The following is a 24,585-nucleotide window of genomic DNA, read 5'->3' as shown; positions in this document are numbered from 1 at the left end:
CTTAAGCACAAAAGTGCCAGTCAGGCTTCACCTCCAGGAAGCCTTCTGTGACCACTCTCTGTGGCATCTTTATCCCTCCTTCAGAGTGGAGAGCCAGTGGGCATGGGTGGCTCAAAGCTGGACCCTTCGGGACAGGTGACCAGCTAATCAGGCCAAAGGAGAATGTCTCCCCTCTGAGGGACTGAGAGAGTTGGGGAGGGAAGGGGTCTCCGTTTGTACAGGCAGTGTAATAGGTGACTTTCTCAGGGGCCCAGTGAGACAGGGACCCCATGGGTTTGAGTTCCAGCTCCTTCATGCAATGATGCCCAACTCTGGTTCTGTCCCAGCCTGCCCTCCAAGGAAGAGGGGTCATTTCCACCGCCACTGTCACCTGCTCCCCAGCCAGAGCCTGTGGAACACCCATCCATCCTCTCCTGTGTGCCTTCCCAGCCCCCATCTCCACCTCCTGCTCGCCCTCCAGAGATACCCCCGAAGCCAGCCCGCCTGCCCCCAGAGTTTGGTGAGTGGGGTCAGGGGGCTGGAATGGCCATCTTGTGTTGCCCTGTCTGTGCCTGCTATGTGACCCTGGGTGGGGGGCGGGGGCACGGCCTCCTCAAGCATCATGCTCTTCTTTCTTGAGCTGGAAAGCACAACTGCCTATTGGGAGTTGGCCACATTTTAAGTCCCATGGCTGTGGGTGCTTGCTTGTCCTGGAATTGTACCCTGCTCTCTGTAATTGGTTGTCCTTTTTTGGGACTGTCCCCGCCTCCGACCCCCCAACTTGCTGCCTGGTCAGGGCTCCCTGTGGTGACCCGGTCTGTCCTTTGGTATAAATAGCATTTCCTGTCTCCTGTGCTGGGTTTTAACGGCCGGGCTGGGGTGGGGGTGGGAGTCTTTCTCGGCTTGGCCTGGGGGTGGCCCTGGGGGAGTGGACCCAGCAAGGCCAGGGTCCTTGCTTCTGAGTCCCCTATCTCTCTTATCTTCCCAGATGACTCTGACTACGATGAGGTCCCGGAGGAGGGGCCTGGGGCCCCAGCCAGAGTGATGACCAAAAAGGTGGGCCAGGGTGGTGGTTAGGGTCAGCTGGCCGCTTATCCAGCACTCCCTGCGCAGTCATTTCCCTGGGGAGCTCCCATCCCCTAATGTACTAGTCAAGTGCAGCCTGAAGCAAGGGTACAAGGGTCTGAGGTTCTGCTCCTATCTTGGGCTGCCTCGGGGTGGTGTGGGTGACCTCCTCTTCCTCCCCATATCCAGAGGCCTGTTGCTGTCTGTGTCCCTTGTCGCTTGCTCTCTGAGTTTCTGCTCTATGTGTGCAGCCCCTCAGCTTCCTGCTTTCGTCCACTGCTCCCCATCACATGCTCCTGGTTCTGTTTTCCCTGAGACTTTGGGTCCTGGGTGGGCTTGGCCTGCAAGCACAGGGGGCTGTGAAGCAACAGAAGTGAAAGTGCCAAGTTGTGTGAGTCAGGATGGAGCAGGTAGCCCCTGGGTGGGTGTGGCGTGGGTCATGATGCCAAGTGGGTCTGGGGGTGCAGGAGGATCCCCCAGCAATCCGAGTCCCGAGGGCCGTGCGCGTGGCCAGTCTGCTGAGCGAGGGGGAGGAGCTGTCCGGGGAAGAGCCAGGGGAGGAGGAGGAGGACCACGCCTACGAAGGCATCCCCAAGTGAGTGCTCTTCTTCCCACCCTGCCCTCTTCCTGCCCCAAGCCCCATCCCATCCTGCCCTCTCCCTCCTCGGTCTCCACGGCTCCTACCTGCCCCCAGCCTGCCCCTCCCCGCCGTGTTCCCTAGTGGCGGATGGCGTGCCAGCAGCCTGAGCTCATCACTGCCTGGCTTCCTCCTCGAGCTCCCAACACCTGCCATGGACGGGCTAGCCGGGGGCTCCACCCCTGTCACACGACTCATCAAAGCTGGCTGGCTGGACAAGAACCCACCACAGGGGTGAGTAAGGCCCCTTGGGCCACTGGAACTCCATGGATCACGGGAGGGTCCTGGGACAATATGTGTAGTGTTCCCTGCCGGACCTGGGTTTTAGCATCTTCGGAAGTCCCAATTTGAGTCTGACTTAAGTGATTCTTGCTGTGGGCAAAGCAGCTGTTTGGGATCATTCCTGCCCTTAGCCCACTTACCCTAACCCTATGTTGAGGCTTCAGGGGGCCAGGGCCATCTCCTGGCCACTGCCCTCATCCCCGTCCCCTGCTTGGTGCTCCCTGCACCTTGTACCCCACCAGGTCTTACATTTATCAGAAGCGGTGGGTGAGACTGGATGCTGATTACCTGCGCTACTTTGATAGTAACAAGGTGAGTTCCAGGCAGAGTCCCTCGGGTCTGACTCCCAGAACCGGCCAGGGTCAGTGCAGGGAGATGTAGCTACAACCTCTACCGTGTCTGCTGGCGAGGCTGCGGATGAGTCCTGGGGACTGGGAAGGCACCTCATCTGCATGCCTTGAAGCTTGGCTCTTGGCTCTGCCCCAGGATGCTTACTCCAAACGCTTCATCTCAGTGGCCTGCATCTCCCGAGTAGCTGCCATCAGTGACCAGAAGTTTGAAGTGATCACTCACAACCGAACCTTTACCTTCCGGGCTGAGAGTGATGGTGAGAGCTGGGAGTGGAGATGTGCTGTGAGGCAGGGAGTGATGTGCAAGTTGGGGTTGGAGGCAGAGATTGTCTAGGTCTGGCAAGGTGATGTGGGGAGGGAAGCAGTTTGGGTGGGGTTCTCGGCACAGTCCAGCCTGAGGCTCACAACTCTACCCTGCCTGCAGCGGAGTGCAAGGAGTGGCTGCAGGCTCTGCAGCAGGCAGTGGCCGAGCATCGAACCCGGGCTCGGCTGTCAGGTGCTTACCCATCAGGGGTTCAAGGCTTGGAACAGCCCGACCACGCTGGCAGCCTGGAGCTGCGGGGCTTCAAGAACAAGCTATATGTGGTCGTGGTTGGGGACAAAGTGCAGCTCTACAAGAACCTAGAGGTGAGGAGGGGTCGGTCAGGCCCGTAGATTCTCCCTGCCCCTCTGCACCACCAACCCCAGCCCCAAGCCTGTCCCAGGTCCACCTGATCTCAGCCTGCTCTGGGTCTACCAGGGACCTGAGCCCTGCCCTTTGTGTAGCCCTTCCTGCCCCCAGTTCTGGCCCCCTCCCACTGGCCCCCAAATCCAGCCCACTAGGTGTCACCCTGGCTCCTTCCTCTACCCCATTGTTCATGGCCCTGAGCCCTGCCCTGACCATGCCTGGATTCCTAGTCCTCCCTCATCCTCCTCTCCGCATTCTGGTCCCTGAGATCCCACACCCTGCCTTCCCACTCTGACCTGAGGCCTTGCCCTCATCCCCCTCCCCACTTGCCCACCAGGAGTACCACCTGGGCATCGGCATCACGTTCATCGACATGAGCGTGGGCAATGTGAAGGAAGCTGACCGGCGCAGCTTTGACCTCACCACGCCCTACCACATCTTCAGGTTAGCCCCCCTCCCACACCCTCCACCCTGCTTCCCATGTCTGCTGCTCCTTTCGGCCTGGATGCCCTCCATCCCTTGCCTGCACTCCCACACCATTCGTCCTCCACCTCAGCCACCCTTGCCTGGCTGCCCCCACTGCACCATGTGCAAAGTGCCCAGAACTGCCTTTGTGTTCCCACTGCCAGCTTCCCGGGCAGCACCCCCCGCATCCTTTGTCGCTGCCGCCCGGGCCTTGGCTTGTCCCTCCATGTCTGTTTGTCCTTTGCCTCTTTCTGGAGCCTTGGCGGCCCCCTCTGAGGCCCTATGCAGTTCCTGGATTCACCCCTGTCCACTGGGTAATCTGGAAAATCCCTGGGTGTCTCTGTTGCAGTTTCCCCAGGGCCCTGAGGGGGCTGTTGTAAAACTGCTGGGGGAGCTCAGCTGGTCCATGGCCGCTGCCCATGGCCATCCATCCACAGCTGACTCCTTGAGACTGTGTGTCAGTTTCCTGGTCCCTGGCCACCCCAGGGCCTTCCCCTACCTGTAGACACCCCCACCTCTCCTCCTCGCCACCTCTACCTGCCCCTCTGTGGCCACCTGTCTGAGCCTCCTCGTTACTTCTCACGGGACTGAGGCCCAAGGGTTGTTTCCTGCAAGCCACAGCTTTATCTGTTCATGCCTGGAGTTCTGTTTGATGGTGTCTAGGCCTGCAGTTCTATACCTGGGGGACTTGACTCTCTGCTGGTGTGGGGGGGGGATCCTACTTTGTGGGTTCTCCAGAGGCCTCCCCTCACCCTTAGCTTCCCGGGGCTGCCCACTGCTGGGAGCTTGATGGGTATTTAGCACAAAGGGGCCTACCTGCCCTCCTCGAGGCTCCTCTGGAAGCTTGCAGACTTGGGGCAGGGGTGTGGGGTGGGTGGCTCTGGCACCTGGCGCATCCCATGCCCCAAGACACACTGGGCAAGGGCAATCCAGTGTCTTTTTTTTTTTTTTAAGATTTATTTATTTATTTGAAAGGCAGTTACGGAGAGAGAGGGAGAGACAGATCTTCTACCCCACTGATTTGCTTTCCATGTGGCCAGAGCTGGACCAGGCTGGAGCCAGGAGCTTCTCCAGGTCTCCTACATGGCTTCAGGGTCCCACACACTTGGACCATCCTCCTCTGCTGCTTTCCCAAGCACATCAGCAGAAAGCTGGATAGTTAGATGGGAAAGTGGAGCAGCTGGGACTTGAACCAGCACCCATGTGGGATGTCAGTACCGCATACAGTGGCTTTAACCACTGTTAGTTACTAGTCCAGCACCTCTTGTAAACCAGCATCCATTTTCCTTCCACCAGTGTCGCCTTCCTCAGCCATGGGTGGTGGCTGGTGTGGCCTTAAGCACACACTCTTGGTGTGGAGGTGGTGGCAGCAGGGGGGGGCTGGCGAGGTCTTAGTTTTAAGGGTAGTCATCCATTTCTTACTCAACTAGGGCTCCTACCCCAGATAGCAGGGACCACTGCAACAGGGTCACAGGTGCCAGGAGCTGTTGGCGGGGTGTTCGGTTTTGGGGCCTAAAGCCAGGAGCCAGGAACTCCCTTCAGGTTCTTTGGTGTGTGGATGACAGACAGGGACCCATGTCCTTGGGCTGTCAGCTGCTGCCTCCCAGGATGTGCATGAGCAGGAAGCTGGATGGCAGTGGAGGAGCTGGGACTCCAGCTGGCACTGTTGTCCCAGCTGGGATGTTGGGGGCACCACATCCTGGAAGGGGATTCGGAAGATATCTATCTGCCTTGTCCTTCACACATGCACCCTCTCTCTTGTGCTTGGGGGACACTGTGATCTCCCCTGCCTGGCACAGACCTGTCCTTGTCTATATCCCAGTCTTAAGTCCTTCGTGCAGGCCCTGAAGTGCCCTGTGTGCACCCTACCCTGTACCTGCTGCCTCCCATCCCCACCCCAGGTCTAGAACACCCTCCTGCATCATTACCTTCCTCCTCTGTCAAGTCTTTGCTCAGGCATCCTATACTTCCCGACTCCCTGGCCAGGACACAAGCCCTGTGTTCTCCCCTGGCCTCCTGGGTCCCTCAAGTTCATAGTATCCTTTTCCCTGCCCAAACCTGCCTTCCCCACCAAGCCCATGCAGGATGCCTTGCTCTTATGACAGAGGGTTCCCAGCACCTTGCCCCAGCGCTCCACCAGTCTCTCCTCTCCTGTGTCCCCAGCTTCTCAGCGGACTCGGAGCCAGAGAAGGAACAGTGGCTGGAGGCCATGCAGGGAGCCATTGCCGAGGCCCTGTCAACCTCGGAGGTGGCCGAGCGCGTCTGGGCTGCAGCCCCCAACAGGTTCTGTGCTGACTGTGGGGCCGTGCAGCCTGACTGGGCCTCCATCAACCTCTGTGTGACCATCTGCAAACGCTGCGCAGGTGTGTGTATGTGCTTGCTGGGCCTATGGGCAGGTGCAGAGCTGAGGAGGTAGGGCTGCTGTCGCACAGGCCTTTCTCACTGTGGCCCACACTGTGAGACCGAGTGTCATCTGGCATGTAAATAACCTAGATGTCAGCCCAGGCCTGCTAGGCCAGCCTCTATGACCCCTTAGAAGAGTTGGGGGTGACCCTGCCAGGCCCAGAGAGGTCCCAGGGTTCTGTCTGGGGCGGGTGGGAAGCAGGGACCCCTGGGCCATGGACAGAGTCACAAGAAGTCACACAGGGAGGTGCCAGGATCTAGCTTCCACCCCCATGGCCCTGCTTGTGCCTGAGGGAGGATTCATTCCTTCCAACCTCAGCCATTCTTCCCCTTTCATCCCTTGGTGATTCAGCAGGCACTTACTGTGCCAAGCTTGGTCCAGGGTCCAGGTTCCTGCCCGTGTGCTGCTTGCAGCACGGTGGGCCAAGGATCATGGGACTCAGTCCTGCGGTGTGGGAGCAGGAGAGCCTGGCTGGGTTCCAGAGCCCTGCATGCAGGGGGTGGACACAGGCCTAGTCCCAGGGCTGCTGGTGACTGGCTGTCTGTTTGTAGGGGAGCACCGTGGCCTGGGTGCCGGTGTGTCCAAGGTGAGAAGCCTGAAGATGGACAGGAAGGTGTGGACAGAGTCGCTCATCGAGGTGCGAGTGCCCCCTCATCCCCATTCTGCTCTTGCCGCCGCCTCTCCCAGTGCCCAAGTCTCCCCACATCACCACCTACAGAGCCTTGGCATGCTCTTGGGAGGAGACCCTCATTGCAGTGTAGTTAGTGGGGTTTTGGCAAAGTTGGGACACTGGCCAGGGGGGATGAGTGTGTTCTTAACAGCTTCAGAGGGTTGCAATAAGAGGGAGCCCAGATGAATTGTGTTTTGTAAAGCCTAGAGGAGGGAGTGCAGGCCCGGCAGAGAGAGGAGATGCCCCTGGTCTGGCTCAGTCCTCAGCCACCATGCAACTGGGGAATCTCAGGCCCTAGGCAGGACTCTGACTTGTCCAAAATGACCCTGCCCCTTCAGGACCCTTTGGGGTATCCCTTAGAAGCCCAGGTGCTCATTGTGTTGGTCACAGGGGAGAGGCTGCAGTGGGGGACTGGACCTAGGGACCCAGCCAAGATGTAGGCGCAGAATGGTTTGGCATCACCCCCAGTTCCCTTGTCTGCCTACTGTGTGTTTGGTCCCCAAGCTCTCAGATCTTGGCATTTGTTACTTTGTGGTGAAATCTGAATCCTCAATTGTCAGTTGGGCACCCTACAATCAGGGGAGGAAAACCACTGGCCCAGAGTCACAGAGCGTGTCAGGGTGACAGGAACGGGACCTGCCATGTCCACTGCTATGACCCTAACACCCCACACAGCACCCCAAGAGGCAGGGCAGGACATGGGGTGGGAAGAGGCAGGAAAGAGCCAGGGAAAGGGGTAAGGAGGGAGACGCGAGCCAGTCCCCTGGGTATTGGGCCCCTGTGAGGCACTCATCCCTCCTGCCTGGACGTTGGAAGCAGGCGCTGTATTCGGAGCCCATTGACTGGTGGGCTGGGTACCCAGCCCCTGGCTGTGCTGGCCTCAGGAACAGAGTTCCAGATGTGGCACTCTGTAGGGTGGCTATACCCTCCCAGGGACCTAGTGCTGAGCCCGGGGTATCTGGCTGTCAGGCTGTCTGGCTCTTGTCACTGTGCCCAAAGCTGAAGCATAACATCTCAGCCACCCCTTGTCCAGGCTGCTGCTCCTTGCCTTCCAGGTTGGGGATGTGAGCGGTAGCCTAGCAGCCCTGGCCCCTAGGGGCCCCCTGACCTCGGACCTGTACCTGCAGCTCTTTTTACAGCTGGGCAATGGTGCCGGGAACCGCTTCTGGGCAGCCAATGTGCCCCCCAGTGAGGCCCTGCAGCCCAACAGCAGCCCTTGTGCCCGGCGGTGCCACCTGGAGGCCAAGTACCGGGAGGGCAAGTACCGCCGCTACCACCCGCTCTTTGGTAACCAGGAGGAGTTGGACAAGGTCAGGATCCTGTTCATGTCGGAGCGTCCCTAGAAAATGTGCCCCTGCCTTACTTGGCTGCTGCACTGTCTTCTCTCAGCTCACACTGATGGGTTGGCACATAGGGAAACTGAGGCAGAAAAACAGAGAAAAGTTAGAACAATGCAGGGAGGAGCCATGCTTGACCCTTGGGCCCTGGCCACATCCCTGCCTCTGTCTGCCTCTCCCCTGATTCCTCTGTCTTCCGTACCCTGCCCTGTTCCGGCGGCAGAGTCCTGCCTGCCAAAAGGAGTGAACTTGACGGGGATGCTATTTCCTGTCAGGCTCATGAAAAACAGCTGGACTGCTCTGACCCACCCCCATCCATCCACACCCCATTCTAGAGGAGGCCTCTGGCGGGCCTCAGCCCCTCAGCCGGCCAGGAGCCAAGCCATGGGCCCTGATCTGGCTCCAGCTGGAGGGGAAACAGCCAGCTTGAAGGAGGCCAGGGGAGATGCCACTGGTGGACCTTCAGTCCCTCCCCTAAACAGTCCCGCCCTGGGCAGATTCATCAGGCGGGGAGCCCTAGGGGAGCCTCCACCTCCTGGGGACCCAGGCATCCTGCCCCCAGCCCAGCCCAGTCTGGCCTGTGAGCCAGGAGGGCGTCAACTCCCATTGGTCGGGAGGGCCAGGCAGGCGGTGAGGAATTCAAATGTGGGAGGAATTAGCTACGAAGCGGCCCCTCCGCCACTCCACCAGGCAGACAGCTTGAGAGCTGGCTGGCTGGGCAGCCAGGTCCTGGGCCAGCTGCTGGGGTGAGGCCTGGGCAGCTGGGACCCCAGCTTTAGCTGGGCAGCCCCCTTCCCTCCCCGACCTTGCTTTTCTTCCTCTTCTTTCTCCCCTTCCCCCACCTTTTTTTGAGCTGGGGGTGGGCCACCCCTGACCCTGGTGACTCCGTGTTCTGTTCCTCTGTCCTGTCCTACCCGCTCCCCAGCCCACTTTTCCACACCGATCCCCCTATGCCTGGCCTGACCCCTTGCCTCCCTTCACTCTTCTCAGGCCCTGTGTGCTGCAGTCACCACCACAGACCTGGCCGAGACCCAGGCCCTCCTGGGCTGTGGGGCCGAGGTCAACTGCTTCTCAGGAGACCCTGAGGCCCCAACGCCCCTCGCTCTCGCTGAACAGGCAGGACAGATGCTGCAGATGGAATTCCTCCGCAACAATCAGACCACGGGTGAGTGTTCTGGGGACACTCTCCTGCTTGGGGCTGGGCTTTCCTTAGAGCTTTCTTGGAGCCGGTCTGTCAGGGCAGTCAGTGTGCGTTTGTGCTTCACATGCATGTCTCTCTGCATGACCATTTCTGTGCATGTGGCTGCAGGAGATGCCTGTACACCCCTGTGTGTGGGTGTCCATGCATCTGGGAGCAGGCGGCAATGGGCCTTTGAGTGTATGCAGAGCGTGTCTGAGCCGCTCTGGGTGTCTGGGGCCCACTGTGCTGTCTCTGCTCCTTTGCAGACCTGGTGGAGACAGTGATGCTAGTCGGCCCTGGCCAGGCTTCTGGGGTGGCATCCTGGGACCAAGGGTGGAGCTCAGTGGCTGGGGCTCTGGGCTCAGGGCCACAGGTGGGTGGGGTGTCTTGGGCTGGAGAGGGCCCAGGTGTCCAGGGAGGCAAAGGAGACCACCCAGCTGGCTAGTGGTCAGGGAGCAGGACACCGCCCAATCCCACCTGATGTTGACCGCTGGAAGCGGGGCTGCAGCCAGGCTGATTCCTTAGGCTTCATTCTGTCTGGGACAAACTTCTCTCCAGGGCTGGAGTGGGCCCAAGGCCTTTCTCTTCCTGCCGTGCCTGGCCTAGCGCCTCCACCGGGGAGAGTGAGGCGGGGTGGGCCAGGAGTCAGGGATTTCTGGGAGGCGACATGCTGAAGCTGGCCAAGAGGCTGTTGAGTGACGTTTCCACAGGTGGGGAGTGAAGAACTTTTGAGGCCTGGGGGTCATGGGGAGGACTAGGAGCCCAAGGGTGCCAGCTGAGAAGATGGTGGGAGGGTGGCGCGCTTGCAGACAGCCAGTGTGACCTGCCCTCTCTACCCTGCTCGCAGGGGTGCCTCGGCCGGATTCAACACAGCCCCTGGAGAAGCACTACTCGGTTGTGCTGCCCACTGTGAGCCACAGCGGCTTCCTCTATAAGACTGCCTCGGCTGCCAAGCTGTTACAGGACCGCCGTGCCCGGGAAGGTGGGTGCCACAGCAGACCCCATCTAGGCAGGGCTGGTAGGACCCTCAGTGCTCCCCCACCCCAGTTGCCCTGGAAGGCTTTGTACACAGGGTTTCTGGTCTGCCATCAGTGATTCCTCCATAGGCTAGAGGGGAGAGGGTAGGCCATTAGCAGAGTCCCCTTTGCTCTCCAGAGGGCCGTGCTAAGCCCTGGTCAGGGATGGGCTCTGGGCTGGGCATCTGTTCTCACAGCCTGTGGATAATAAGAAACGGAGGATAAACCAGAAGCACCGATTGTCTCGATCCCAGCCTTCGATTTATTCCCTGACTCTGAGTGTGAGCCACAGGGCCCACCGCAGCCGCACCATCCATGCCCACCCTCTCTGCCTTCAGTGCTTCCCCTAGACCCTGCATGGTCACACAGCATGGCCAGTGCACCCCATGCCCCATCTCTCTGCATGAATCTAATCTTTCTTGTGCGTGACTTTGGTCCTTGGGGGCACCACAGGAGCCCCAGCCCTATGATGGTGCTTACCCAGAGGATGTCTGGCCACAGGTCTGCAGGATGAAGGGGGCAACTGATGAGCATGCTGCCCTCCAAGGACAAGAGAAGGATGGCATGTGCTTTGGGGTGTCATTAAGGTCCTGTACCCCAGGGATGTCGTGGCTCCTGCCTGTTCCCTGCTGCTCCTGCTCCCTGGCCCACCTCCCTTGGGCTGATAGTGGCATTTATGTAATCGCCTGAGTCATCCGCTTCACCCCGGGTGCCAGAAACCTCACAGCCACTGTGAATGTCGCTGGGGCCATGGACTGTATCACCCGCGTGGCCTTGAGCTTATGTTTTTTGGGTTTTTTTTTTCCTCATGTACAGATTCCTGTTTCCATTTTTTTCATGGGGGTCTCCCATGACCCATTGTGGGAGCAGACAGTGGGTACAGCAGAATTCCAGAGAGGGGTCGAGGAGCAGGGTGGGGGGAGTGGTCAGAGAAGCAGGTGGAGAGCGGATCGGGAAGGACGCGCAGGGCCTTGGGTCCAGGCCAGGAGGGGGCAGGGAGCCCAGACTGTCCCGTAGACAAGAGGGCAGCATGCAAGGATGAAGTCTGGTTTAGTGGGATCCTGCTTGGGTCTTAGGAGAAGCCTGGCTGGAGGACTGGTGAAGAGGTGGAGAGTGGAGGAGGGGTTTAGGGGAGAGAGAGAACGAGGGAGCCTGGCTGCAGCAGGAATGGAGGCGTTGGGGGATGCAGGGGCCAGTGTGGTGGAGCTCCCTGGTAACTCCCTTACCCAACTTCTCCCCAGAGTTCAGCCGACGCTGGTGTGTCCTTAGCGATGGGGTCCTGAGCTACTATGAAACTGAGCGGGCAGTGACCCCCAACGGGGAGATTCGAGCCAGCGAGATTGTGTGCCTGGCGGTGCTCCCTCCCGACACCCATGGGTGAGCACCGCTGGACACAATGGCTGTGAGGTCTTCCCCAAGCACCACCACTACCATCAATGGGAGAACAGAGAATAAACAGGCCCAGAGAAGGGCAGGGCCTCCCCAGGGCCACACAGCAAATGGGCCGCACCAGAGCTGCTGGCCCTGGGGAGGCCCAGGCCTAGGGCTTTTCCATCCCCTCTTCCAGGGCCAAGGGAGGAGCATCCACGAGGGTGGGTGTGGAGGGGGCCTGAGTCCCCACCTGTGTGTTTGTTCACAGCTTGGAGCACACCTTTGAGGTGTACACCGAGGGCGAACGGCTCTATCTGTTCGGGCTGGAGAGTGCGGAGCTGGCTCATGAGTGGGTCACGTGCATCGCCAAGGTGGGCCTGGGTTAGCGGGGCTGATGTGGGTGCCTGCCCTGTGTGTCAAGGACCTCACAGTGCTGCAAAAAAGAGCTACAGGCCTGCAACCCCGCAGGTGCTCCCCGCATGTTAGTGGTGACTGGCGGGCAGAGCCACCCTGGGAAGGACCTGGCTGCCTTCAGGGACAGAGAGCTCCTGGCCACTGGAGCCACGCAGGCAGAGACCAGAGTGGCGAGGCAGGGAGGCTGCTGGGCAGGGACTGCAGCCAGATGTCCTCTGGATTTCCCTATGGAAGTTGTTATTCAGTTGCTTAGGGACTCAGGTGAAATGGGCCTGGGAGGAGTAGGTTTGGGGGGGGGCCATCCCGTGCCAGTGAGCAGTCCCTACTCAGATTCTGCCCTGAACAAGAGCGAGGCTGCCAGATGGGCATAGGGCCACAGGCAATGCTGTTGACTGACAAACCCTCCTCTGCCCTCCAGGCCGTCGTTCCTCCCCAGGCAGAGAACCTGCTGGCCCGGGGTTTTGAGCGACTTGGACGCCTACCCTACAAAGCTGGCCTGAGCCTGCAGCAGGCCCAAGAGGGCTGGTTCTCCCTTGCCGGTTCGGAGCTCCATGTCGTCTTCCCTGAAGGGCCCTGTGAGGAGCCGTTACAATTGCGGAAGCTGCAGGAGCTCTGTGCGTGGCTTCCCAGCCCAGGCCCTCATGCCCTAGGGCAACCCTTGCCCAGCCTGCCTGCCCTCTCAGGGCCTCTCCTGCCCTTGGGTGCCTCTCAGTAAACCTCTTTGTTAGTGGGTGGGTCCCCCTGGGTGTGTGTGCCCAGAGGGCTGCAGAGGGGAGCAGGTTGGGCTCATGAACAAGGCCTCACCTTGACTGGCCCTTCCACAGCTGTCCAGGGGGACAATGAGAACCAGGTGCTGGTGCTGGTGGAACGAAGGAGGTGAGCCCTGCTCTCCCCCAGGGGTGCTGGGAAACCTGGAGCCATCTGCAAACCCAGGGAGAGTGAGCCAGGGTATGACTGCCTGTCCTTGGCCTAGGACACTGTACATCCAGGGGGAGCGGCGGCTGGACTTCGTGGGCTGGCTGGCGGCCATCCAGAAAGCAGCAGCAAGCTTGGGTGACACCCTGTCGGAGCAGCAGCTGGGGGACTCGGACATCCCTGTGATTGTGTACCGCTGTGTGGACTATATCACACAGTGTGGTGAGCCCTGCCTCTGCAGCCAGGCCCTGTACCCACGCCTTGCCTTACTGCAGCCAGACCCCACTCCCAGACCCAGGACCAGGCTCTACGCCTGTGGCCAGACCCCACCCCAGTCTTGCCCTTGCTGCCAAGCTCTGCCCCCAGAGCCAGAATCAGTGTGCACCTTTGGCCAGACCCTGCCCAGGCCCTGCTACCAGGTGCCACCCACACCACCTCCCCCTGAAAAGTGGCCCACCCCTCCCCAGGCCTGACCTCTGAGGGCATCTACCGCAAGTGCGGGCAGACATCCAAGACGCAGCGGCTGCTGGAAAGCCTGCGGCAGGATGCACGCTCTGTGCGCCTCAAGGAGGGCGAGCAGCACGTGGATGACGTCTCCTCCGCCCTCAAGCGTTTCTTGCGTGACCTGCCCGATGGGCTTTTCACTCGTGCCCAGCGCCTGGCCTGGCTGGAAGCCTCAGGTTGGTCCTGTGCTGCCCCTGCCTTATCCACTTGGGGGTCCTAGGAGTCCCACCCACCACCACTTCCACCAGGCTAGGCAGGCTCCACCTGCCTTCCCTCCTCTGTCTCATGTTCCTGCTTCACCCTGCCTGGAGATGCCAGGTGCTTTACTCTGGCCGGTGCCCAGCCTGCCTGGCAGTGGGTGCTGTCACTCACCCAGAAAGGCAGCCTGAGGGGCTGGGGTCTGACCTGGCCTGTCTGCCTCTACCCAGAGATTGAGGACGAGGAGGAGAAGGTTTCCAAGTACCGGGAGCTCCTGGCACGTTTGCCTCCTGTCAACCGGGCCACAGTGAAGGCACTCATCAGCCACCTGTACTGGTGAGGGCCCCAGCAGGGCATGGCCATGGGTGGGGGGATAGTGGGCAGTACCCTCTGGGAGCTGAGTCCTGACCTGTTCTGACATTGGGCTGGGGTTTGGGGGGCTGGGGATGGACTTGCCCGTCACCCCTTCATGAGTGGCGTCTCTGCCCAGAACTTTACCATCTGACCAACCTTGCACCCAGCAGGCATCGGGAAGGGGTATGAGGCAGCTCAGGGCAGGACTGAGCACCCCATGGCCTCTTCCTCCTTCTCCAGTGTCCAGTGCTTCTCAGACACCAACCAGATGAACACACACAACCTGGCCATCGTGTTTGGGCCCACGCTGTTCCAGACAGATGGGCAGGACTACAAGGCTGGCCGTGTGGTGGAAGACCTCATCAACCACTATGTGGTGGTGTTCAGTGTATGGCCCCGGGTGGAAGTGGGGGTACCGGGGAGGGGGCAGGGGGACAGGGTAGGCCAAGTCTCCGTATGCGCATGACCATCTGTCCCCTGTCCCTGTCCCCTTCCCAGGTGGACAAGGAGGAGCTGAGGAAGCAGCGGGAGGAGGTCACTGCCATTGTGAAGATGCGAGTGGCCGGCACTGCCAGTGGGACCCAGGTGGAGGCTGGGCCCCAAGGCTGGGGTGGGGGCAGGGCTTTGGGTTGGCTGCCTGGGCCTCCACCTGAGCCCTGTCTGCCTGCAGCATGCCGGTGACTTCATCTGCACTGTGTACCTGGAGGAGAAGAAGGCAGAGGCCGAGCAGCATGTCAAGGTAGGGGCTGGGCCCCCGGAGGAGGCCGGGCTTGTCTTTTTCCTACTCTTCCGAGCTGCTTGAGACAGCCCCAGGCTCCAGGAGGCCCAAGGCCCCTGCCTCGCCGAGGGTGCAGGATCCGCCTCCCACAACAGATTGGGTTGGGCAGAGCTGTGACGGTGGATCCAGTAAGCTGATCCCCTCCTTGGTCGCCACAGATCCCAGCCTCCATGACTGCCGAGGAGCTCACCCTAGAGATCCTGGACCGCCGAAACGTGGGTGTCAGGGAGAAGGACTACTGGACCTGCTTTGAGGTCAATGAAAGGGAAGAGGCAGGTGCGTGGCCCCTGGGCTTGGTGCAGGTGTGATGCCACCTGCCTCATGGATGCTGCAGAGTGAGGGTGGCAGCTGTGTGAAAGAGGTTTGGGTTGACAGGTGTTGCGTCTCACTGTGGTCAGGATGGTAGTGATGGTGCCGGCGGTCATTATGGTGCCAGTAGGTGGGTCAGTGAGGGAGAGTGGCTGTGGTTATGGTGCCTCCCATGTCAGTGCCTACAGGGGCAGTAGCATTGCGAGTGTTGATGGGCTGGGGGGTGACAGCAGCCTGGTGGGGTGGGGTGGTGAGATGGCAGGGGCAGTGTAGGTTGGGGTGATTATTATGATGATGTCATGAGCACCCAAGGGGATGACAGAGGGATTTTATGGGCCAGAGTAGTCTTCATGGCAGTGGAGGGTGAGGGTGAATCCATTAGATTGCTTTATTATTTTTCTTTAAATTTTTTTTTAAAGATTTTATTATTATTGGAAAGCTGGATATACAGAGAGGAGGAGAGACAGAGAGGAAGATCTTCCATCCGATGTTTCACTCCCCAAGTGAGCCGCAACGGGCCTTAACCACTACACTATCACACCGGGCCCAGATATGTAAATCTTAAAAAAAATTTTTAGGGCCCGGTGGCGTGGCCTAGTGGCTAAAGTCCTCGCCTTGAAAGCCCCAGGATCCCATGTGGGCGCCAGTTCTAATCCCGGCAGCTCCACTTCCCATCCAGCTCCCTGCTTGTGGCCTGGGAAAGCAGTTGAGGACGGCCCAAGGCTTTGGGACACTGCACCCGCGTGGGAGACCCGGAAGAGGTTCTTGGTTCCCGGCTTCGGATCGGCATGCACCGGCCCGTTGCGGCTCACTTGGGGAGTGAACCATCGGATGGAAGATCTTCCTGTCTGTCTCTCCTCCTCTCTGTATATCCGGCTTTCCAATAAAAATAAATAAATCTTTAAAAAAAAAAGATTTACTTATCTGAAAAAACTTGAGAGGGAGAGGCAGAGAGAAAAATTTTCAATCTGCTTGCTCACTGCCTGGATGACCACCATGGCTGGGGCTAGGCCAAGACAAAGCCAGGAACCAGGAGCTTCATCTAGGTCTTCCACAGAGGTGGAGGGGCCTAAGCCCTTGGGCCACCTTTTGCTGCTTTTCCCAGGCCATGAGCAAGGAGTTGGATGGGAAGTGGAGTAGTGCCTGGGGGATTGGGAAGGCTGCCTCTTGCTGCTGGGTGGGCAAGGTGGGAATGAGGGGAAACAGGAGCACAGGTAAGAATCTGCTCTCAGGGTCATGGTTTTGGTCTAGAGAGAAATGGGTCATGTGGGCCAGGGTGCAGCCCGGGGATGGGCGGAACTGATTGGGTGTGTGGAGGGTGAGAGGGGAGAGAGCCTTGTTTCCAGCTTCAGCAGCCTAGTAGGCTGGCACTGCTGTTTCCCCCAGTGTGAGGTGGGTGTGGGGGATGGGACATGGGGACTCTCTTAGGCTTGGTGAATGGTCTGCTGGGTTTGCGTGGCTTCCATCATGGAGATGTGTCAAGTCTGAAGCCTGGTTGTGGCATGTGGTGGGAGTGGTGGTGCTGGGTACCCCAAGGCAGTGGAAGGTGGGCAGGCAGGTAATGGTGACCATGGATGTGGCCTCTCCGCAGAGCGTCCTCTGCACTTCTCTGAGAAGGTATTACCCATTCTGCATGGGCTGGGCATGGACAGCCACCTGGTAGTGAAGAAACACCAGTCCATGGAGGCCATGCTGCTATACCTGGGTAGGTGGTGGCTGCAGGGCGGGGCAGGCCGGCCAGGGCACCAGGAGGGCAGATGGGAGGGGGCAGTTCCTTCATCCTAGGTTTATGGCTGGGGTGCGGAGAAGGGGTGGGGGTCTATACAGCCCGCGCCTACTCCAGTCGTCCCCCAGCCAGCCGCGTAGGTGACACCAAGCATGGCATGATGAAATTCCGCGAGGACCGCAGCCTCCTGGGCCTGGGCCTGCCCTCATACGGCTTCCACGACCGCTACTTCATTCTCAACAGCAGCTGCCTACGGCTTTACAAGGAAGTCCGGGTGAGCAGCCACGTCGCCTCCTGCCCTGCACGGGGCCCCTTGCACCTAAGCGTGCACAGACACCCATGCACCAGCCCTCCCTTTGGTCTGCTATGGGAGTATCCCACCATCGGGTCTACAGATAGAGCAATAGCACTCTAGACTCTTGGGCACCCTCCTGCTGTGCCCTGTAGCCCCATGAAGCTCTGGTACCCAGGTGCCCTCACACATGGTGCTCTGTCTCACTGTTCCTGGGCCTTGTTGCGACACCCACAGGAATGTCTGCATAGTAACAGCCCTGGGTTGTAGTCCATGTGTGCCTGGTCACTGCACAAGTCAGAGCCTTCCTGTCCCACTCTGTGTGCCACTCTGTCCCTGATCTGGCTATTGGTCCAGCCCAGATTCCAACAGGCAAACTCCACCCCCATCTTCTCCAGCTCCCTCTTACCCCACTACATGCATACCCTGGCTCTTGACCTGGGGCTTCCTCTCCCATAACCCTGATCCTCTATCAAACAGAGCCAGAGGCCGTGGAACGGGGCCCCTGAGACCGTGAGTAGCTGTGGGCTGACCGCAGGCTGCCTTACACCACCTGGGGGGAGCCAAGCGAGCCGGGTGGGTACATGGGGTCACGGCCAAGGCCCCAGCCATCTCCAGGCATGCTTCCCTGCCCGTTTCCTAGTCGGCACTGCTTCCTCATCCTAGGGCTCATGGCCTAAACTTCTGTCCTTCAGCTCTAACCCCAGCCTAGGATAGGGTCCCTGTCAGTGTGCCTCTTGAATCTTCCAGAGACTTGGCTGCAAGCCCAGGTCTCATGGGAGCCCCGCAGATGCCCTGGCCTCTCCTGAGGACATGTGGGCAGAGCTGGCCGCTGCCATGGGACCCTGCCACCACCTCTTTTCACATAAAACCTTTCTCAGTGCAGCCCAGGTCCTGTCTTTGCTCCTGTCCTCCCTCTGTGGTCAGATCCTCACTGGTGAGCCTGTCTGCTTCTGGTCAGTCTTTAGTTCCAAGATGCAGTGTTCCTGGCCCTTCCCTCTACTCAGCCCTCTCAGCAAGGAATGGAATAGGAAAGGTGGGAGGATGGCTGAGGGTCCTGATCACCCTGCACAGGGGGTGGGGTGGGGAAGGCAGGAGGGTTAGGAAAGGGAACAGATCTGGGGTGTATGCAGTCAGGCCACCAGCCGGCCCTCTGTATCCTGTGACCACTGTCCTCTTCGGACAGGCACAATCTCTGTATCACGTAAGTGAAAGCAGGTTCTGAGAGACTGGATTCCAATTGGAACATGCTGCCGTGTGTCCCGTGCCCCTTGTTGTGACTATGGCTGACAGCTGCCACACCTGCCCCCACCCTGCCTCCACCACAAGCAAAGTGCACCGCACAGAGCCAATCCTAGCCTGGAAAAGACAAGTACAAACCCCAGCTGCTGCTTCTTCTTTTTTTTTTTTTTTTTAAGATTTATTTATTTGTATTGGAAAGGCAGATTTACAGAAAGAAGGAGAAACAGAGAGGAAGATCTATCTTCCATCCATTGGTTCACTCTCCAAGAGGCTGCAAGGGTCAGAGCTTAGCTAATCCGAAGCCAGGAACCAGGAAGTTCTTCTGGGTCTCCCACGTGGGTGCAAGGTCTCAAGGCTTTGGCCCATTCTCCACTGCTTTCTCAGGCCACAAGCAGGGAGCTGGATGGGAAATGGAGCAGCTGAGATATAAATCGGTGACCATATGGGATCCTGGTGCATGCAAGGCGAGCATTTAGCCAGTAGGTTACTGTGCTGGGCTCCAAAGCCCGGCTTCTTTCAAAAGCTTTGTTTTATTCTTGAAAAGCAGGGTTAGACAGAGAGAGAGAGAGAGAGAGAAAGAATATGAATCTTCTAACTATAGCCCAAACAACTGCAATGGCCATGCTGAAGCCAGGAACTCTTCCTCCAGTTCTCGCACATGGATTCAGGGGCCCAAGCCCTTGGGCTTTGTTCCACTGATTTCCTAGGTACATGATCAGGGAGCAGGATCAGAAGTGGAGCAGCCAAGATTCAAACTGGCACCCATGTGGAATGCTGGTGCTATAGGTGGCAGCTTTACCCGCTTTGCCACAGCACTAGCCCCTCCACCCTGTCAAGACCCCTGTAGCCTGGCATCTACTAAGTGTCTTTTGCCCCACTCTGAAACCAAACAATCATAAGTCAGACCTTTGTCAGCTAGACACACATAGACTGTAGAAACTCAGGTTCAACAGTGCGCTGTTAGGCTAGCTGTCACCACCCTGCACACCACCCACCCAAAGTGACAGCCAGCATCTCAGGACTGCTGGAGACCCAAGCACAGGTGTTAACTTTGGAGATGTAGCTAAATCTGGAAAGTGGTGGTTTGTCAGGGTAACGGAATCCGAGCCTCATGCTGGGGTCATGCTGGGGTCCCTCGTTAGACCTTAAAGCACGTGGGGGAGGCACATTCTAGAAGGTCCTGGGTCCTTCAGCATTGTCAATATGAATTGTTGATGTGCAAGCAGGAGCCACTCAGCCCTGGGATTCCGGTGAATCCGAGGTTGCTGCTGCCCCATACAGGCCCCTCCACCCTCCTGCCCTAGCCACCCTGTAACACCCATGCCACACACCATGCACACGGGGCCCCCAAGAAGCCAGGCTAAGTACCTGTACCACTGCGCTCGCTTGCTCGCTCTCTCTTTTTCTGCCCTGCCACGTGCCCTGTGACAGCACAGAAGTCTCCAGCAACCCCTGGGATACCATCCTCCCGTGATGTCACCTCTCTCTGATGCTCCTGTGCCTCCCTGAGACCATCCCCTCACCCCCTTGATCCCTTGTCCTGTCTTACATTCCTGCTGAGGAGTCATGCCTGCAGGTGGCTGGAAGCAATGGTGGGGAGTAGGGTGGGCCCGGCTGTGCCTCTGACCTCCCAGTCTTGGTTGTAAGTGAATCCCCCTCCACTACCATCTGCACTGGGGCCCCTGTTGGCTCCAGGAGAGCCTGGCAGTAGGGATGGGGTGCTGCAAGCAGCTGGCCCCCAGAGCAGGAGTCCAGCTCCTGCCAGCCTCCTCCTCTGGGGCCACTGCTCTCATGCATCTGCTTCTGAGCCAACCCCCCATGCCAAGGTGGGGCCAGCGGCGAGCTCCACCCCAGCACGCTGGTCTCCCGCTGCCTGCTTCACCCACTGTCATTAGCTTTCTGTGGACTCACAGAGCTAGTGACCGCCAACTCCCAGCCTCTGTGCACACGGTCAGCCCCCACCAACCATCTGATTCAGGCTGATTCCCAGTTGGGCAGTTGGGACCGGCGGCCCGGCCACGGGAACTGAGGGCTGACCGTCTAATGCTGCTGCAGGGAGAGAGATCCTGGGGTGGGGTGGGGGTGGGTGGGGGAGCTTTTGTCCCCAGGACTTCCTGTAGGATGTGTCCTGGGCAGGATGTAAAAGGAGCTGTCCCCAATGGCTGCTCTAGTGCACTAACATGCCCCCTTATCTCCCTGCCCACCCCAGAGTCACCGGCCTGAGAAGGAGTGGCCTGTGAAGAGCCTTAAGGTCTACCTGGGAGTGAAAAAGAAACTCCGGCCTCCGACCTGGTGAGCCAAGGCTGGGCTTCTTGGTGGTGCTGGGAGCGGACAGGAGATGCACAATCAGGGACCTTGATCTTGACAGCCGTCGCTGCTGTAGGTCCCAGGGTTAGTGCCTATCCCTGTTAGCCTGGGGATGCAGAAAATCACCAGACTTGCTGTCTGGGATTGCTGCTTACTTGCTGGCTGTGTCCAACCAGTCTGGACTGCAAATGGGGCTTGGAAGACGGAGAGAGGAGGAGGAGGAGGAGGCAGGGGCCCAGGAGGTACTGTGCTTGGGAGAAGGCCCTGAGTGCTGGCCCTGCCTCTGGTGCCGACTGCTGGGCCCTGTCCTGGAGTGCTGGACGGGGAGACCCCCTGGGGGCTGCTCTGGGCTTCCATCCTGTCCCCTCTCTGCAGCTGGGGCTTCACGGTGGTCCATGAGACAGAGCGACACGAGAAGCAGCAGTGGTGAGTCGGGTTCCTCTCCCACACTCCCAGTGACACGTGCTGTTCACAAGCCCCTGCACTGCTTTGCTCTGCCCTGCCAGAGACCTGGGCCAGGGACATGGTCAGGGTGCTCCTGTCAGCCAGGGGTTCTTCAGCGTGCACACTTCTGCCCCACCCTGTAGGTACCTGTGCTGCGACACACAGATGGAGCTCCGGGAGTGGTTTGCTGCCTTTCTCTTTGTGCAGGTACCATGTGCAGTGTTGGGTGTGAGCAAGTGCAATGTACATGTGTCAGGTATGGGCAAAAGCCAGTACAGGATACCAGGTGTGAGCAGGTACAACATGCAAGTGCCAGATGTGGGGTGTCAGCTGTGACAGATGTTGGAAGTGGATCCCAGGAAGCTTCCATGCAGAGAAGGGGTATGCGTGTTCCTTTCACATTCAGGCTTCCCACTGCCTCCAGGAGTGTCTGACTTGTTGGTTGTTCATTCTCTCACCTCTCCTATGAGCCCTCCCCAGTGCATGTCTGCAGCCTGGAGCCAGGCATGCTGGGGGTGGCTGGGGGTGCGGGGTGGGGTAAAGGGAGGAGGGCAGAGCCTGGGACAGGAGGCCTGAGCAGGCGGTGAGCCAGAGCAGGCCCCAGGGTGGCTTAGTGTGAAGATGTTAAGTTCAGAGCTGGGATCCTGGGACCTTGTGAGCCCCTAGGACTTTCTGGCAGTCACAGAGCCCACAGGGAAACCATTGGGTACCGCAGTCCTGGTGGTGGGGTGAGGCCCAGAGCCGCTTCTTCTAATCAGAGCCGAGGGTGTCTGTCCCCTAGGGTTATGGGGTTACAGCTGTTTCTGTGGGGGGCAGATTCCAAGCTGAATGACCCTGCTCTGCTCCACCCTGCAGCACGATGGCCTGGTATGGCCCTTGGAGCCCTCACGTGTGTCCCGGGCTGTGCCTGAGGTCCGGCTGGGCAGTGTCTCACTCATCCCCCTGCGTGGCAGTGAGAATGAGATGCGCCGGAGCGTGGCTGCCTTCGCCGCAGACCCCGTTGCCGTGAGTGGTCCTCCATGCCCGGGAGGGGGGCCTACATCTGCCCCCTCCCTCCAGCCCCTTCCCTCTGTCCTTGGTGGGGGGTCTGTCACAGAGCCCCTCCCCCTCCAGCCCCTCAGCCTGCACGAAGCACTCACAGGCTCTGTGCTTCCCCACAGCTCCTCCGCAACGTCTGAACACAGAAACCACCCTGGCTTGGGGATGCTGCCGCCTGGAAGCCTCCCTGCTCAGACTCCCTGGGGTCTCACTGGCCTGGCGTGAGCCCTACACACCACTTCCTGTCTGCACCAGGGGTGGGGCAACACCCCCGGCTCTGTGGCAGGTGTTCAGTGCTCCTGGCCCAACCTGTTCCCCTTCACAATCACCCCCTGCCCTTGAGCTTGTGGGACTGGAGAACTGGGAAGAAATTAGGGCCTTTAGGGTGTGCTGGCCATCAGAGGCTTGAGACTGTGGGGCCCCGCTGGGAGGGAGCCCTCCCCAAGCCGCAGGATGTGGGTGCTCTGAAGGGGGCCCTCAGACTGGGGGTGGGGGGCAGCTCTTGGGGAGCTGTCTCCTGGGCCAGGAGCTGAACTTTGGGGATATCAGTGCCCCTATACCCCCCAGCTGGGATGAATGCCTGATGCTCCTTCCCCACTTGGGGAGCTTTTTGATAATATAAATATAAATATATATATATATGCATATTTTACCCCTGTGGTGATAAGGCCTGTGATTGGTTGAGAGACCTGGTGATGGATGGGTGTCCCAGGTTAACAGGGAACAGGAGGTCTGGAAGTGAATGTCGTATGGGGACCTGGATGCTGCTGTCTCTAGGCCCTGAGTAGGTGGGCAAGCTGTGTGCCACCTACCTCGTACTACAACCCTTGGGCCAGCCTGGAGAGTGCCAAGCCTGGGCCTGTGGGCAGCAGCCCCTGCTGGACCTGAGCCCCAGTCTGGTATGCCCAGGACTATCCCTGCTGCTCACACAGGGTCACTGTCTCAGACACTGGGGTGAATCACCAAGATAGACCTAGGATGGCTGCCTGCCCCTCTGCACTGCTCTTGTGACCCCACCCAGGGAGGGGCCTGGGGGAGCCGGTTCTTGTCTGTCTTTTGGCAAGGGGCGGTGTCTTGCCAGAAAGGAGCCTACGCATGTCCCTGCTGCCCAACTGTTTTACAGTGAACAAGTGACCCTTCTGCCTCTGGCTGGGCAAAGGCGAATGGTCTCCCTTGTCCAAGTGGTCAGGGGCTAGATTTCTTCTCCGAATCTGCCTTCACTCCAACATCCAGCCCTGGGGCAGAGAGTGGGTGTCCTGTTCCACTCCTTGCCTTCCAGTCAGTTCCTGGGCCAGCTGCAGTGACTACATCTGGCCACCAGGGGGAAGCTGTGAACCACTCAAAGTTGACTCCAAACCAAGTCTAGAGGCCCCCGGAGTGATGGTTCTGGATGGGGCGTGCTTCTGGAGTTGGAGTGAGGCAGCCCTGCCTTTGACTCCCACGCCAGCGATATTCTGGAAGGAAGGTGGCACAATTTAGGAATGGGTGGTGGACTCCTGGACGCTGTGGCCCAAGGGGGGTAGGCCTGCTGTTGCACCAGGAGCTGTCAGGCCCAGGGAGAACAGCCGACCTTCTCAGGGCCACCCAACTCCCTTGAACCAGGCCTCCCACTAGGGAGGAAGAGCAGGCTCTCACTCTTTCTATAAATTTTTTTCTTTTTAAACTTACTTGAGAGAGGGAGAGAAAATTTTCCCACTCATTGATTCACTTCTCAGTTGTCCCCTAATAGCCAGTGCTGGACCAGGCTGAAGCCAGGAGCCTGGAACTCCATCAGAGTGGGTGGCGCCCAAGTGCTTGAGCTATCACCTGCTGCCTCCCAAAATGCTCATCAGCAGGAAGCTCAAACGTGGAATTGAGCCCATGGACTCCAGTATGCCATGTAGGGTCCTAAGCAGTGGTGTACGTCTGCTGTGTGCCTGCCTGTAGCCTTCTGTCCAGATTCTTCTAGAAGCAACTGCCCTGAGGAAGGGACCCAGGCTGGTGTACCCCCGGATTGCTTAAAGTTTGGCTGAGGGGAGGGGTGGATGCGGAGCTGGGAGCCAGACCTGCTAAGGGGTGGGCAGGAGGGGAAGGGGACAAGGCTTTGGGGGGACCAACCTGAAAGCCCTGGAGGGTTCCAGGCAGGCAGGCTGGTGGGGGGTACACTGGGGAGTGTACCCCTTGCCCTTGGCTTTCTCAGGAGCCCTGTTGCCAGGGGCTCAGTCTCAGGAAATCCATTTGGGATGGGGGTGGGGCTGGGCCCTGCCTTTGGGGCTTGGGGGCCTGAGAGGAGGTCTGAAGCTCCCCATGCTCTGGGGGCTCCCTGGGTCACCGACAGCTTGCTGACTTGGCTGGAGTGTAGAAGCCAGTGCCATGCCCCCACCTCACCAAGTTGTGGTCCCTACCCTGCTTCTCTGTCCGTTGGATTCCCCCAGCTGCACGGGACGTTTTCAGAAGCCACACATATGCCCAGGCTCCTTCCCCATATTTATTCCCTAAGCATCACAGCTGCTTCCACAGCACTGACATGGTTTGGGTCCCGCATGTGACCTGCTGCTGGGATACAGGAGCTGGGGTGTGGGTTATTTGAAATGCTGTGCTGTTTGCTAGTGGGCACCTGAGCTACCCAGGGTTTGAACTGTGGGGACTTGATGCACTCTTT

The 24,585-nt window shown here is 59.1% G+C and overlaps 1 protein-coding gene across 7 annotated transcripts in view; it reads left to right on the top strand.

Moving 5' to 3' along the window:
• The window catches only part of ARAP1 (ArfGAP with RhoGAP domain, ankyrin repeat and PH domain 1), a 58,331-nt gene extending 35,745 nt beyond the window's left edge, over window positions 1-22,586 (top strand). For 5 of the 7 annotated variants that reach the window (XM_058663545.1, XM_004589914.2, XM_058663546.1 and 2 more), the window contains 32 exons: window positions 327-499; window positions 968-1,035; window positions 1,512-1,639; window positions 1,766-1,915; window positions 2,206-2,275; window positions 2,450-2,570; window positions 2,738-2,940; window positions 3,318-3,424; window positions 5,609-5,808; window positions 6,401-6,486; window positions 7,647-7,829; window positions 8,847-9,021; window positions 9,884-10,018; window positions 11,294-11,429; window positions 11,692-11,794; window positions 12,256-12,451; window positions 12,662-12,713; window positions 12,811-12,974; window positions 13,220-13,432; window positions 13,685-13,790; window positions 14,049-14,196; window positions 14,307-14,393; window positions 14,479-14,547; window positions 14,745-14,862; window positions 16,487-16,600; window positions 16,750-16,895; window positions 17,394-17,426; window positions 20,365-20,447; window positions 20,838-20,888; window positions 21,050-21,113; window positions 21,762-21,911; window positions 22,067-22,586. In XM_058663545.1, coding sequence (XP_058519528.1) covers window positions 327-499; window positions 968-1,035; window positions 1,512-1,639; window positions 1,766-1,915; window positions 2,206-2,275; window positions 2,450-2,570; window positions 2,738-2,940; window positions 3,318-3,424; window positions 5,609-5,808; window positions 6,401-6,486; window positions 7,647-7,829; window positions 8,847-9,021; window positions 9,884-10,018; window positions 11,294-11,429; window positions 11,692-11,794; window positions 12,256-12,451; window positions 12,662-12,713; window positions 12,811-12,974; window positions 13,220-13,432; window positions 13,685-13,790; window positions 14,049-14,196; window positions 14,307-14,393; window positions 14,479-14,547; window positions 14,745-14,862; window positions 16,487-16,600; window positions 16,750-16,895; window positions 17,394-17,426; window positions 20,365-20,447; window positions 20,838-20,888; window positions 21,050-21,113; window positions 21,762-21,911; window positions 22,067-22,084 — 3,850 coding nt within the window. In that variant the 3' untranslated portion in view covers window positions 22,085-22,586. Of the gene's footprint in view, window positions 1-326; window positions 500-967; window positions 1,036-1,511; window positions 1,640-1,765; window positions 1,916-2,205; window positions 2,276-2,449; window positions 2,571-2,737; window positions 2,941-3,317; window positions 3,425-5,608; window positions 5,809-6,400; window positions 6,487-7,646; window positions 7,830-8,578; window positions 8,603-8,846; window positions 9,022-9,883; window positions 10,019-11,293; window positions 11,430-11,691; window positions 11,795-12,255; window positions 12,452-12,661; window positions 12,714-12,810; window positions 12,975-13,219; window positions 13,433-13,684; window positions 13,791-14,048; window positions 14,197-14,306; window positions 14,394-14,478; window positions 14,548-14,744; window positions 14,863-16,486; window positions 16,601-16,749; window positions 16,896-17,393; window positions 17,427-20,364; window positions 20,448-20,837; window positions 20,889-21,049; window positions 21,114-21,761; window positions 21,912-22,066 lie in introns of those variants that run through there. The other 2 variants (XM_058663547.1, XM_058663551.1) reach the window with 2 other exon arrangements.
• Window positions 22,587-24,585: the final 1,999 nt, after the last annotated feature.

Source organism: Ochotona princeps, chromosome 4 (genome assembly GCF_030435755.1).
Source record: "Ochotona princeps isolate mOchPri1 chromosome 4, mOchPri1.hap1, whole genome shotgun sequence".
In the NCBI taxonomy this organism is placed as follows: Eukaryota; Metazoa; Chordata; class Mammalia; order Lagomorpha; family Ochotonidae; genus Ochotona; species Ochotona princeps.
This window is presented reverse-complemented; position numbering and strand designations above follow the sequence as displayed.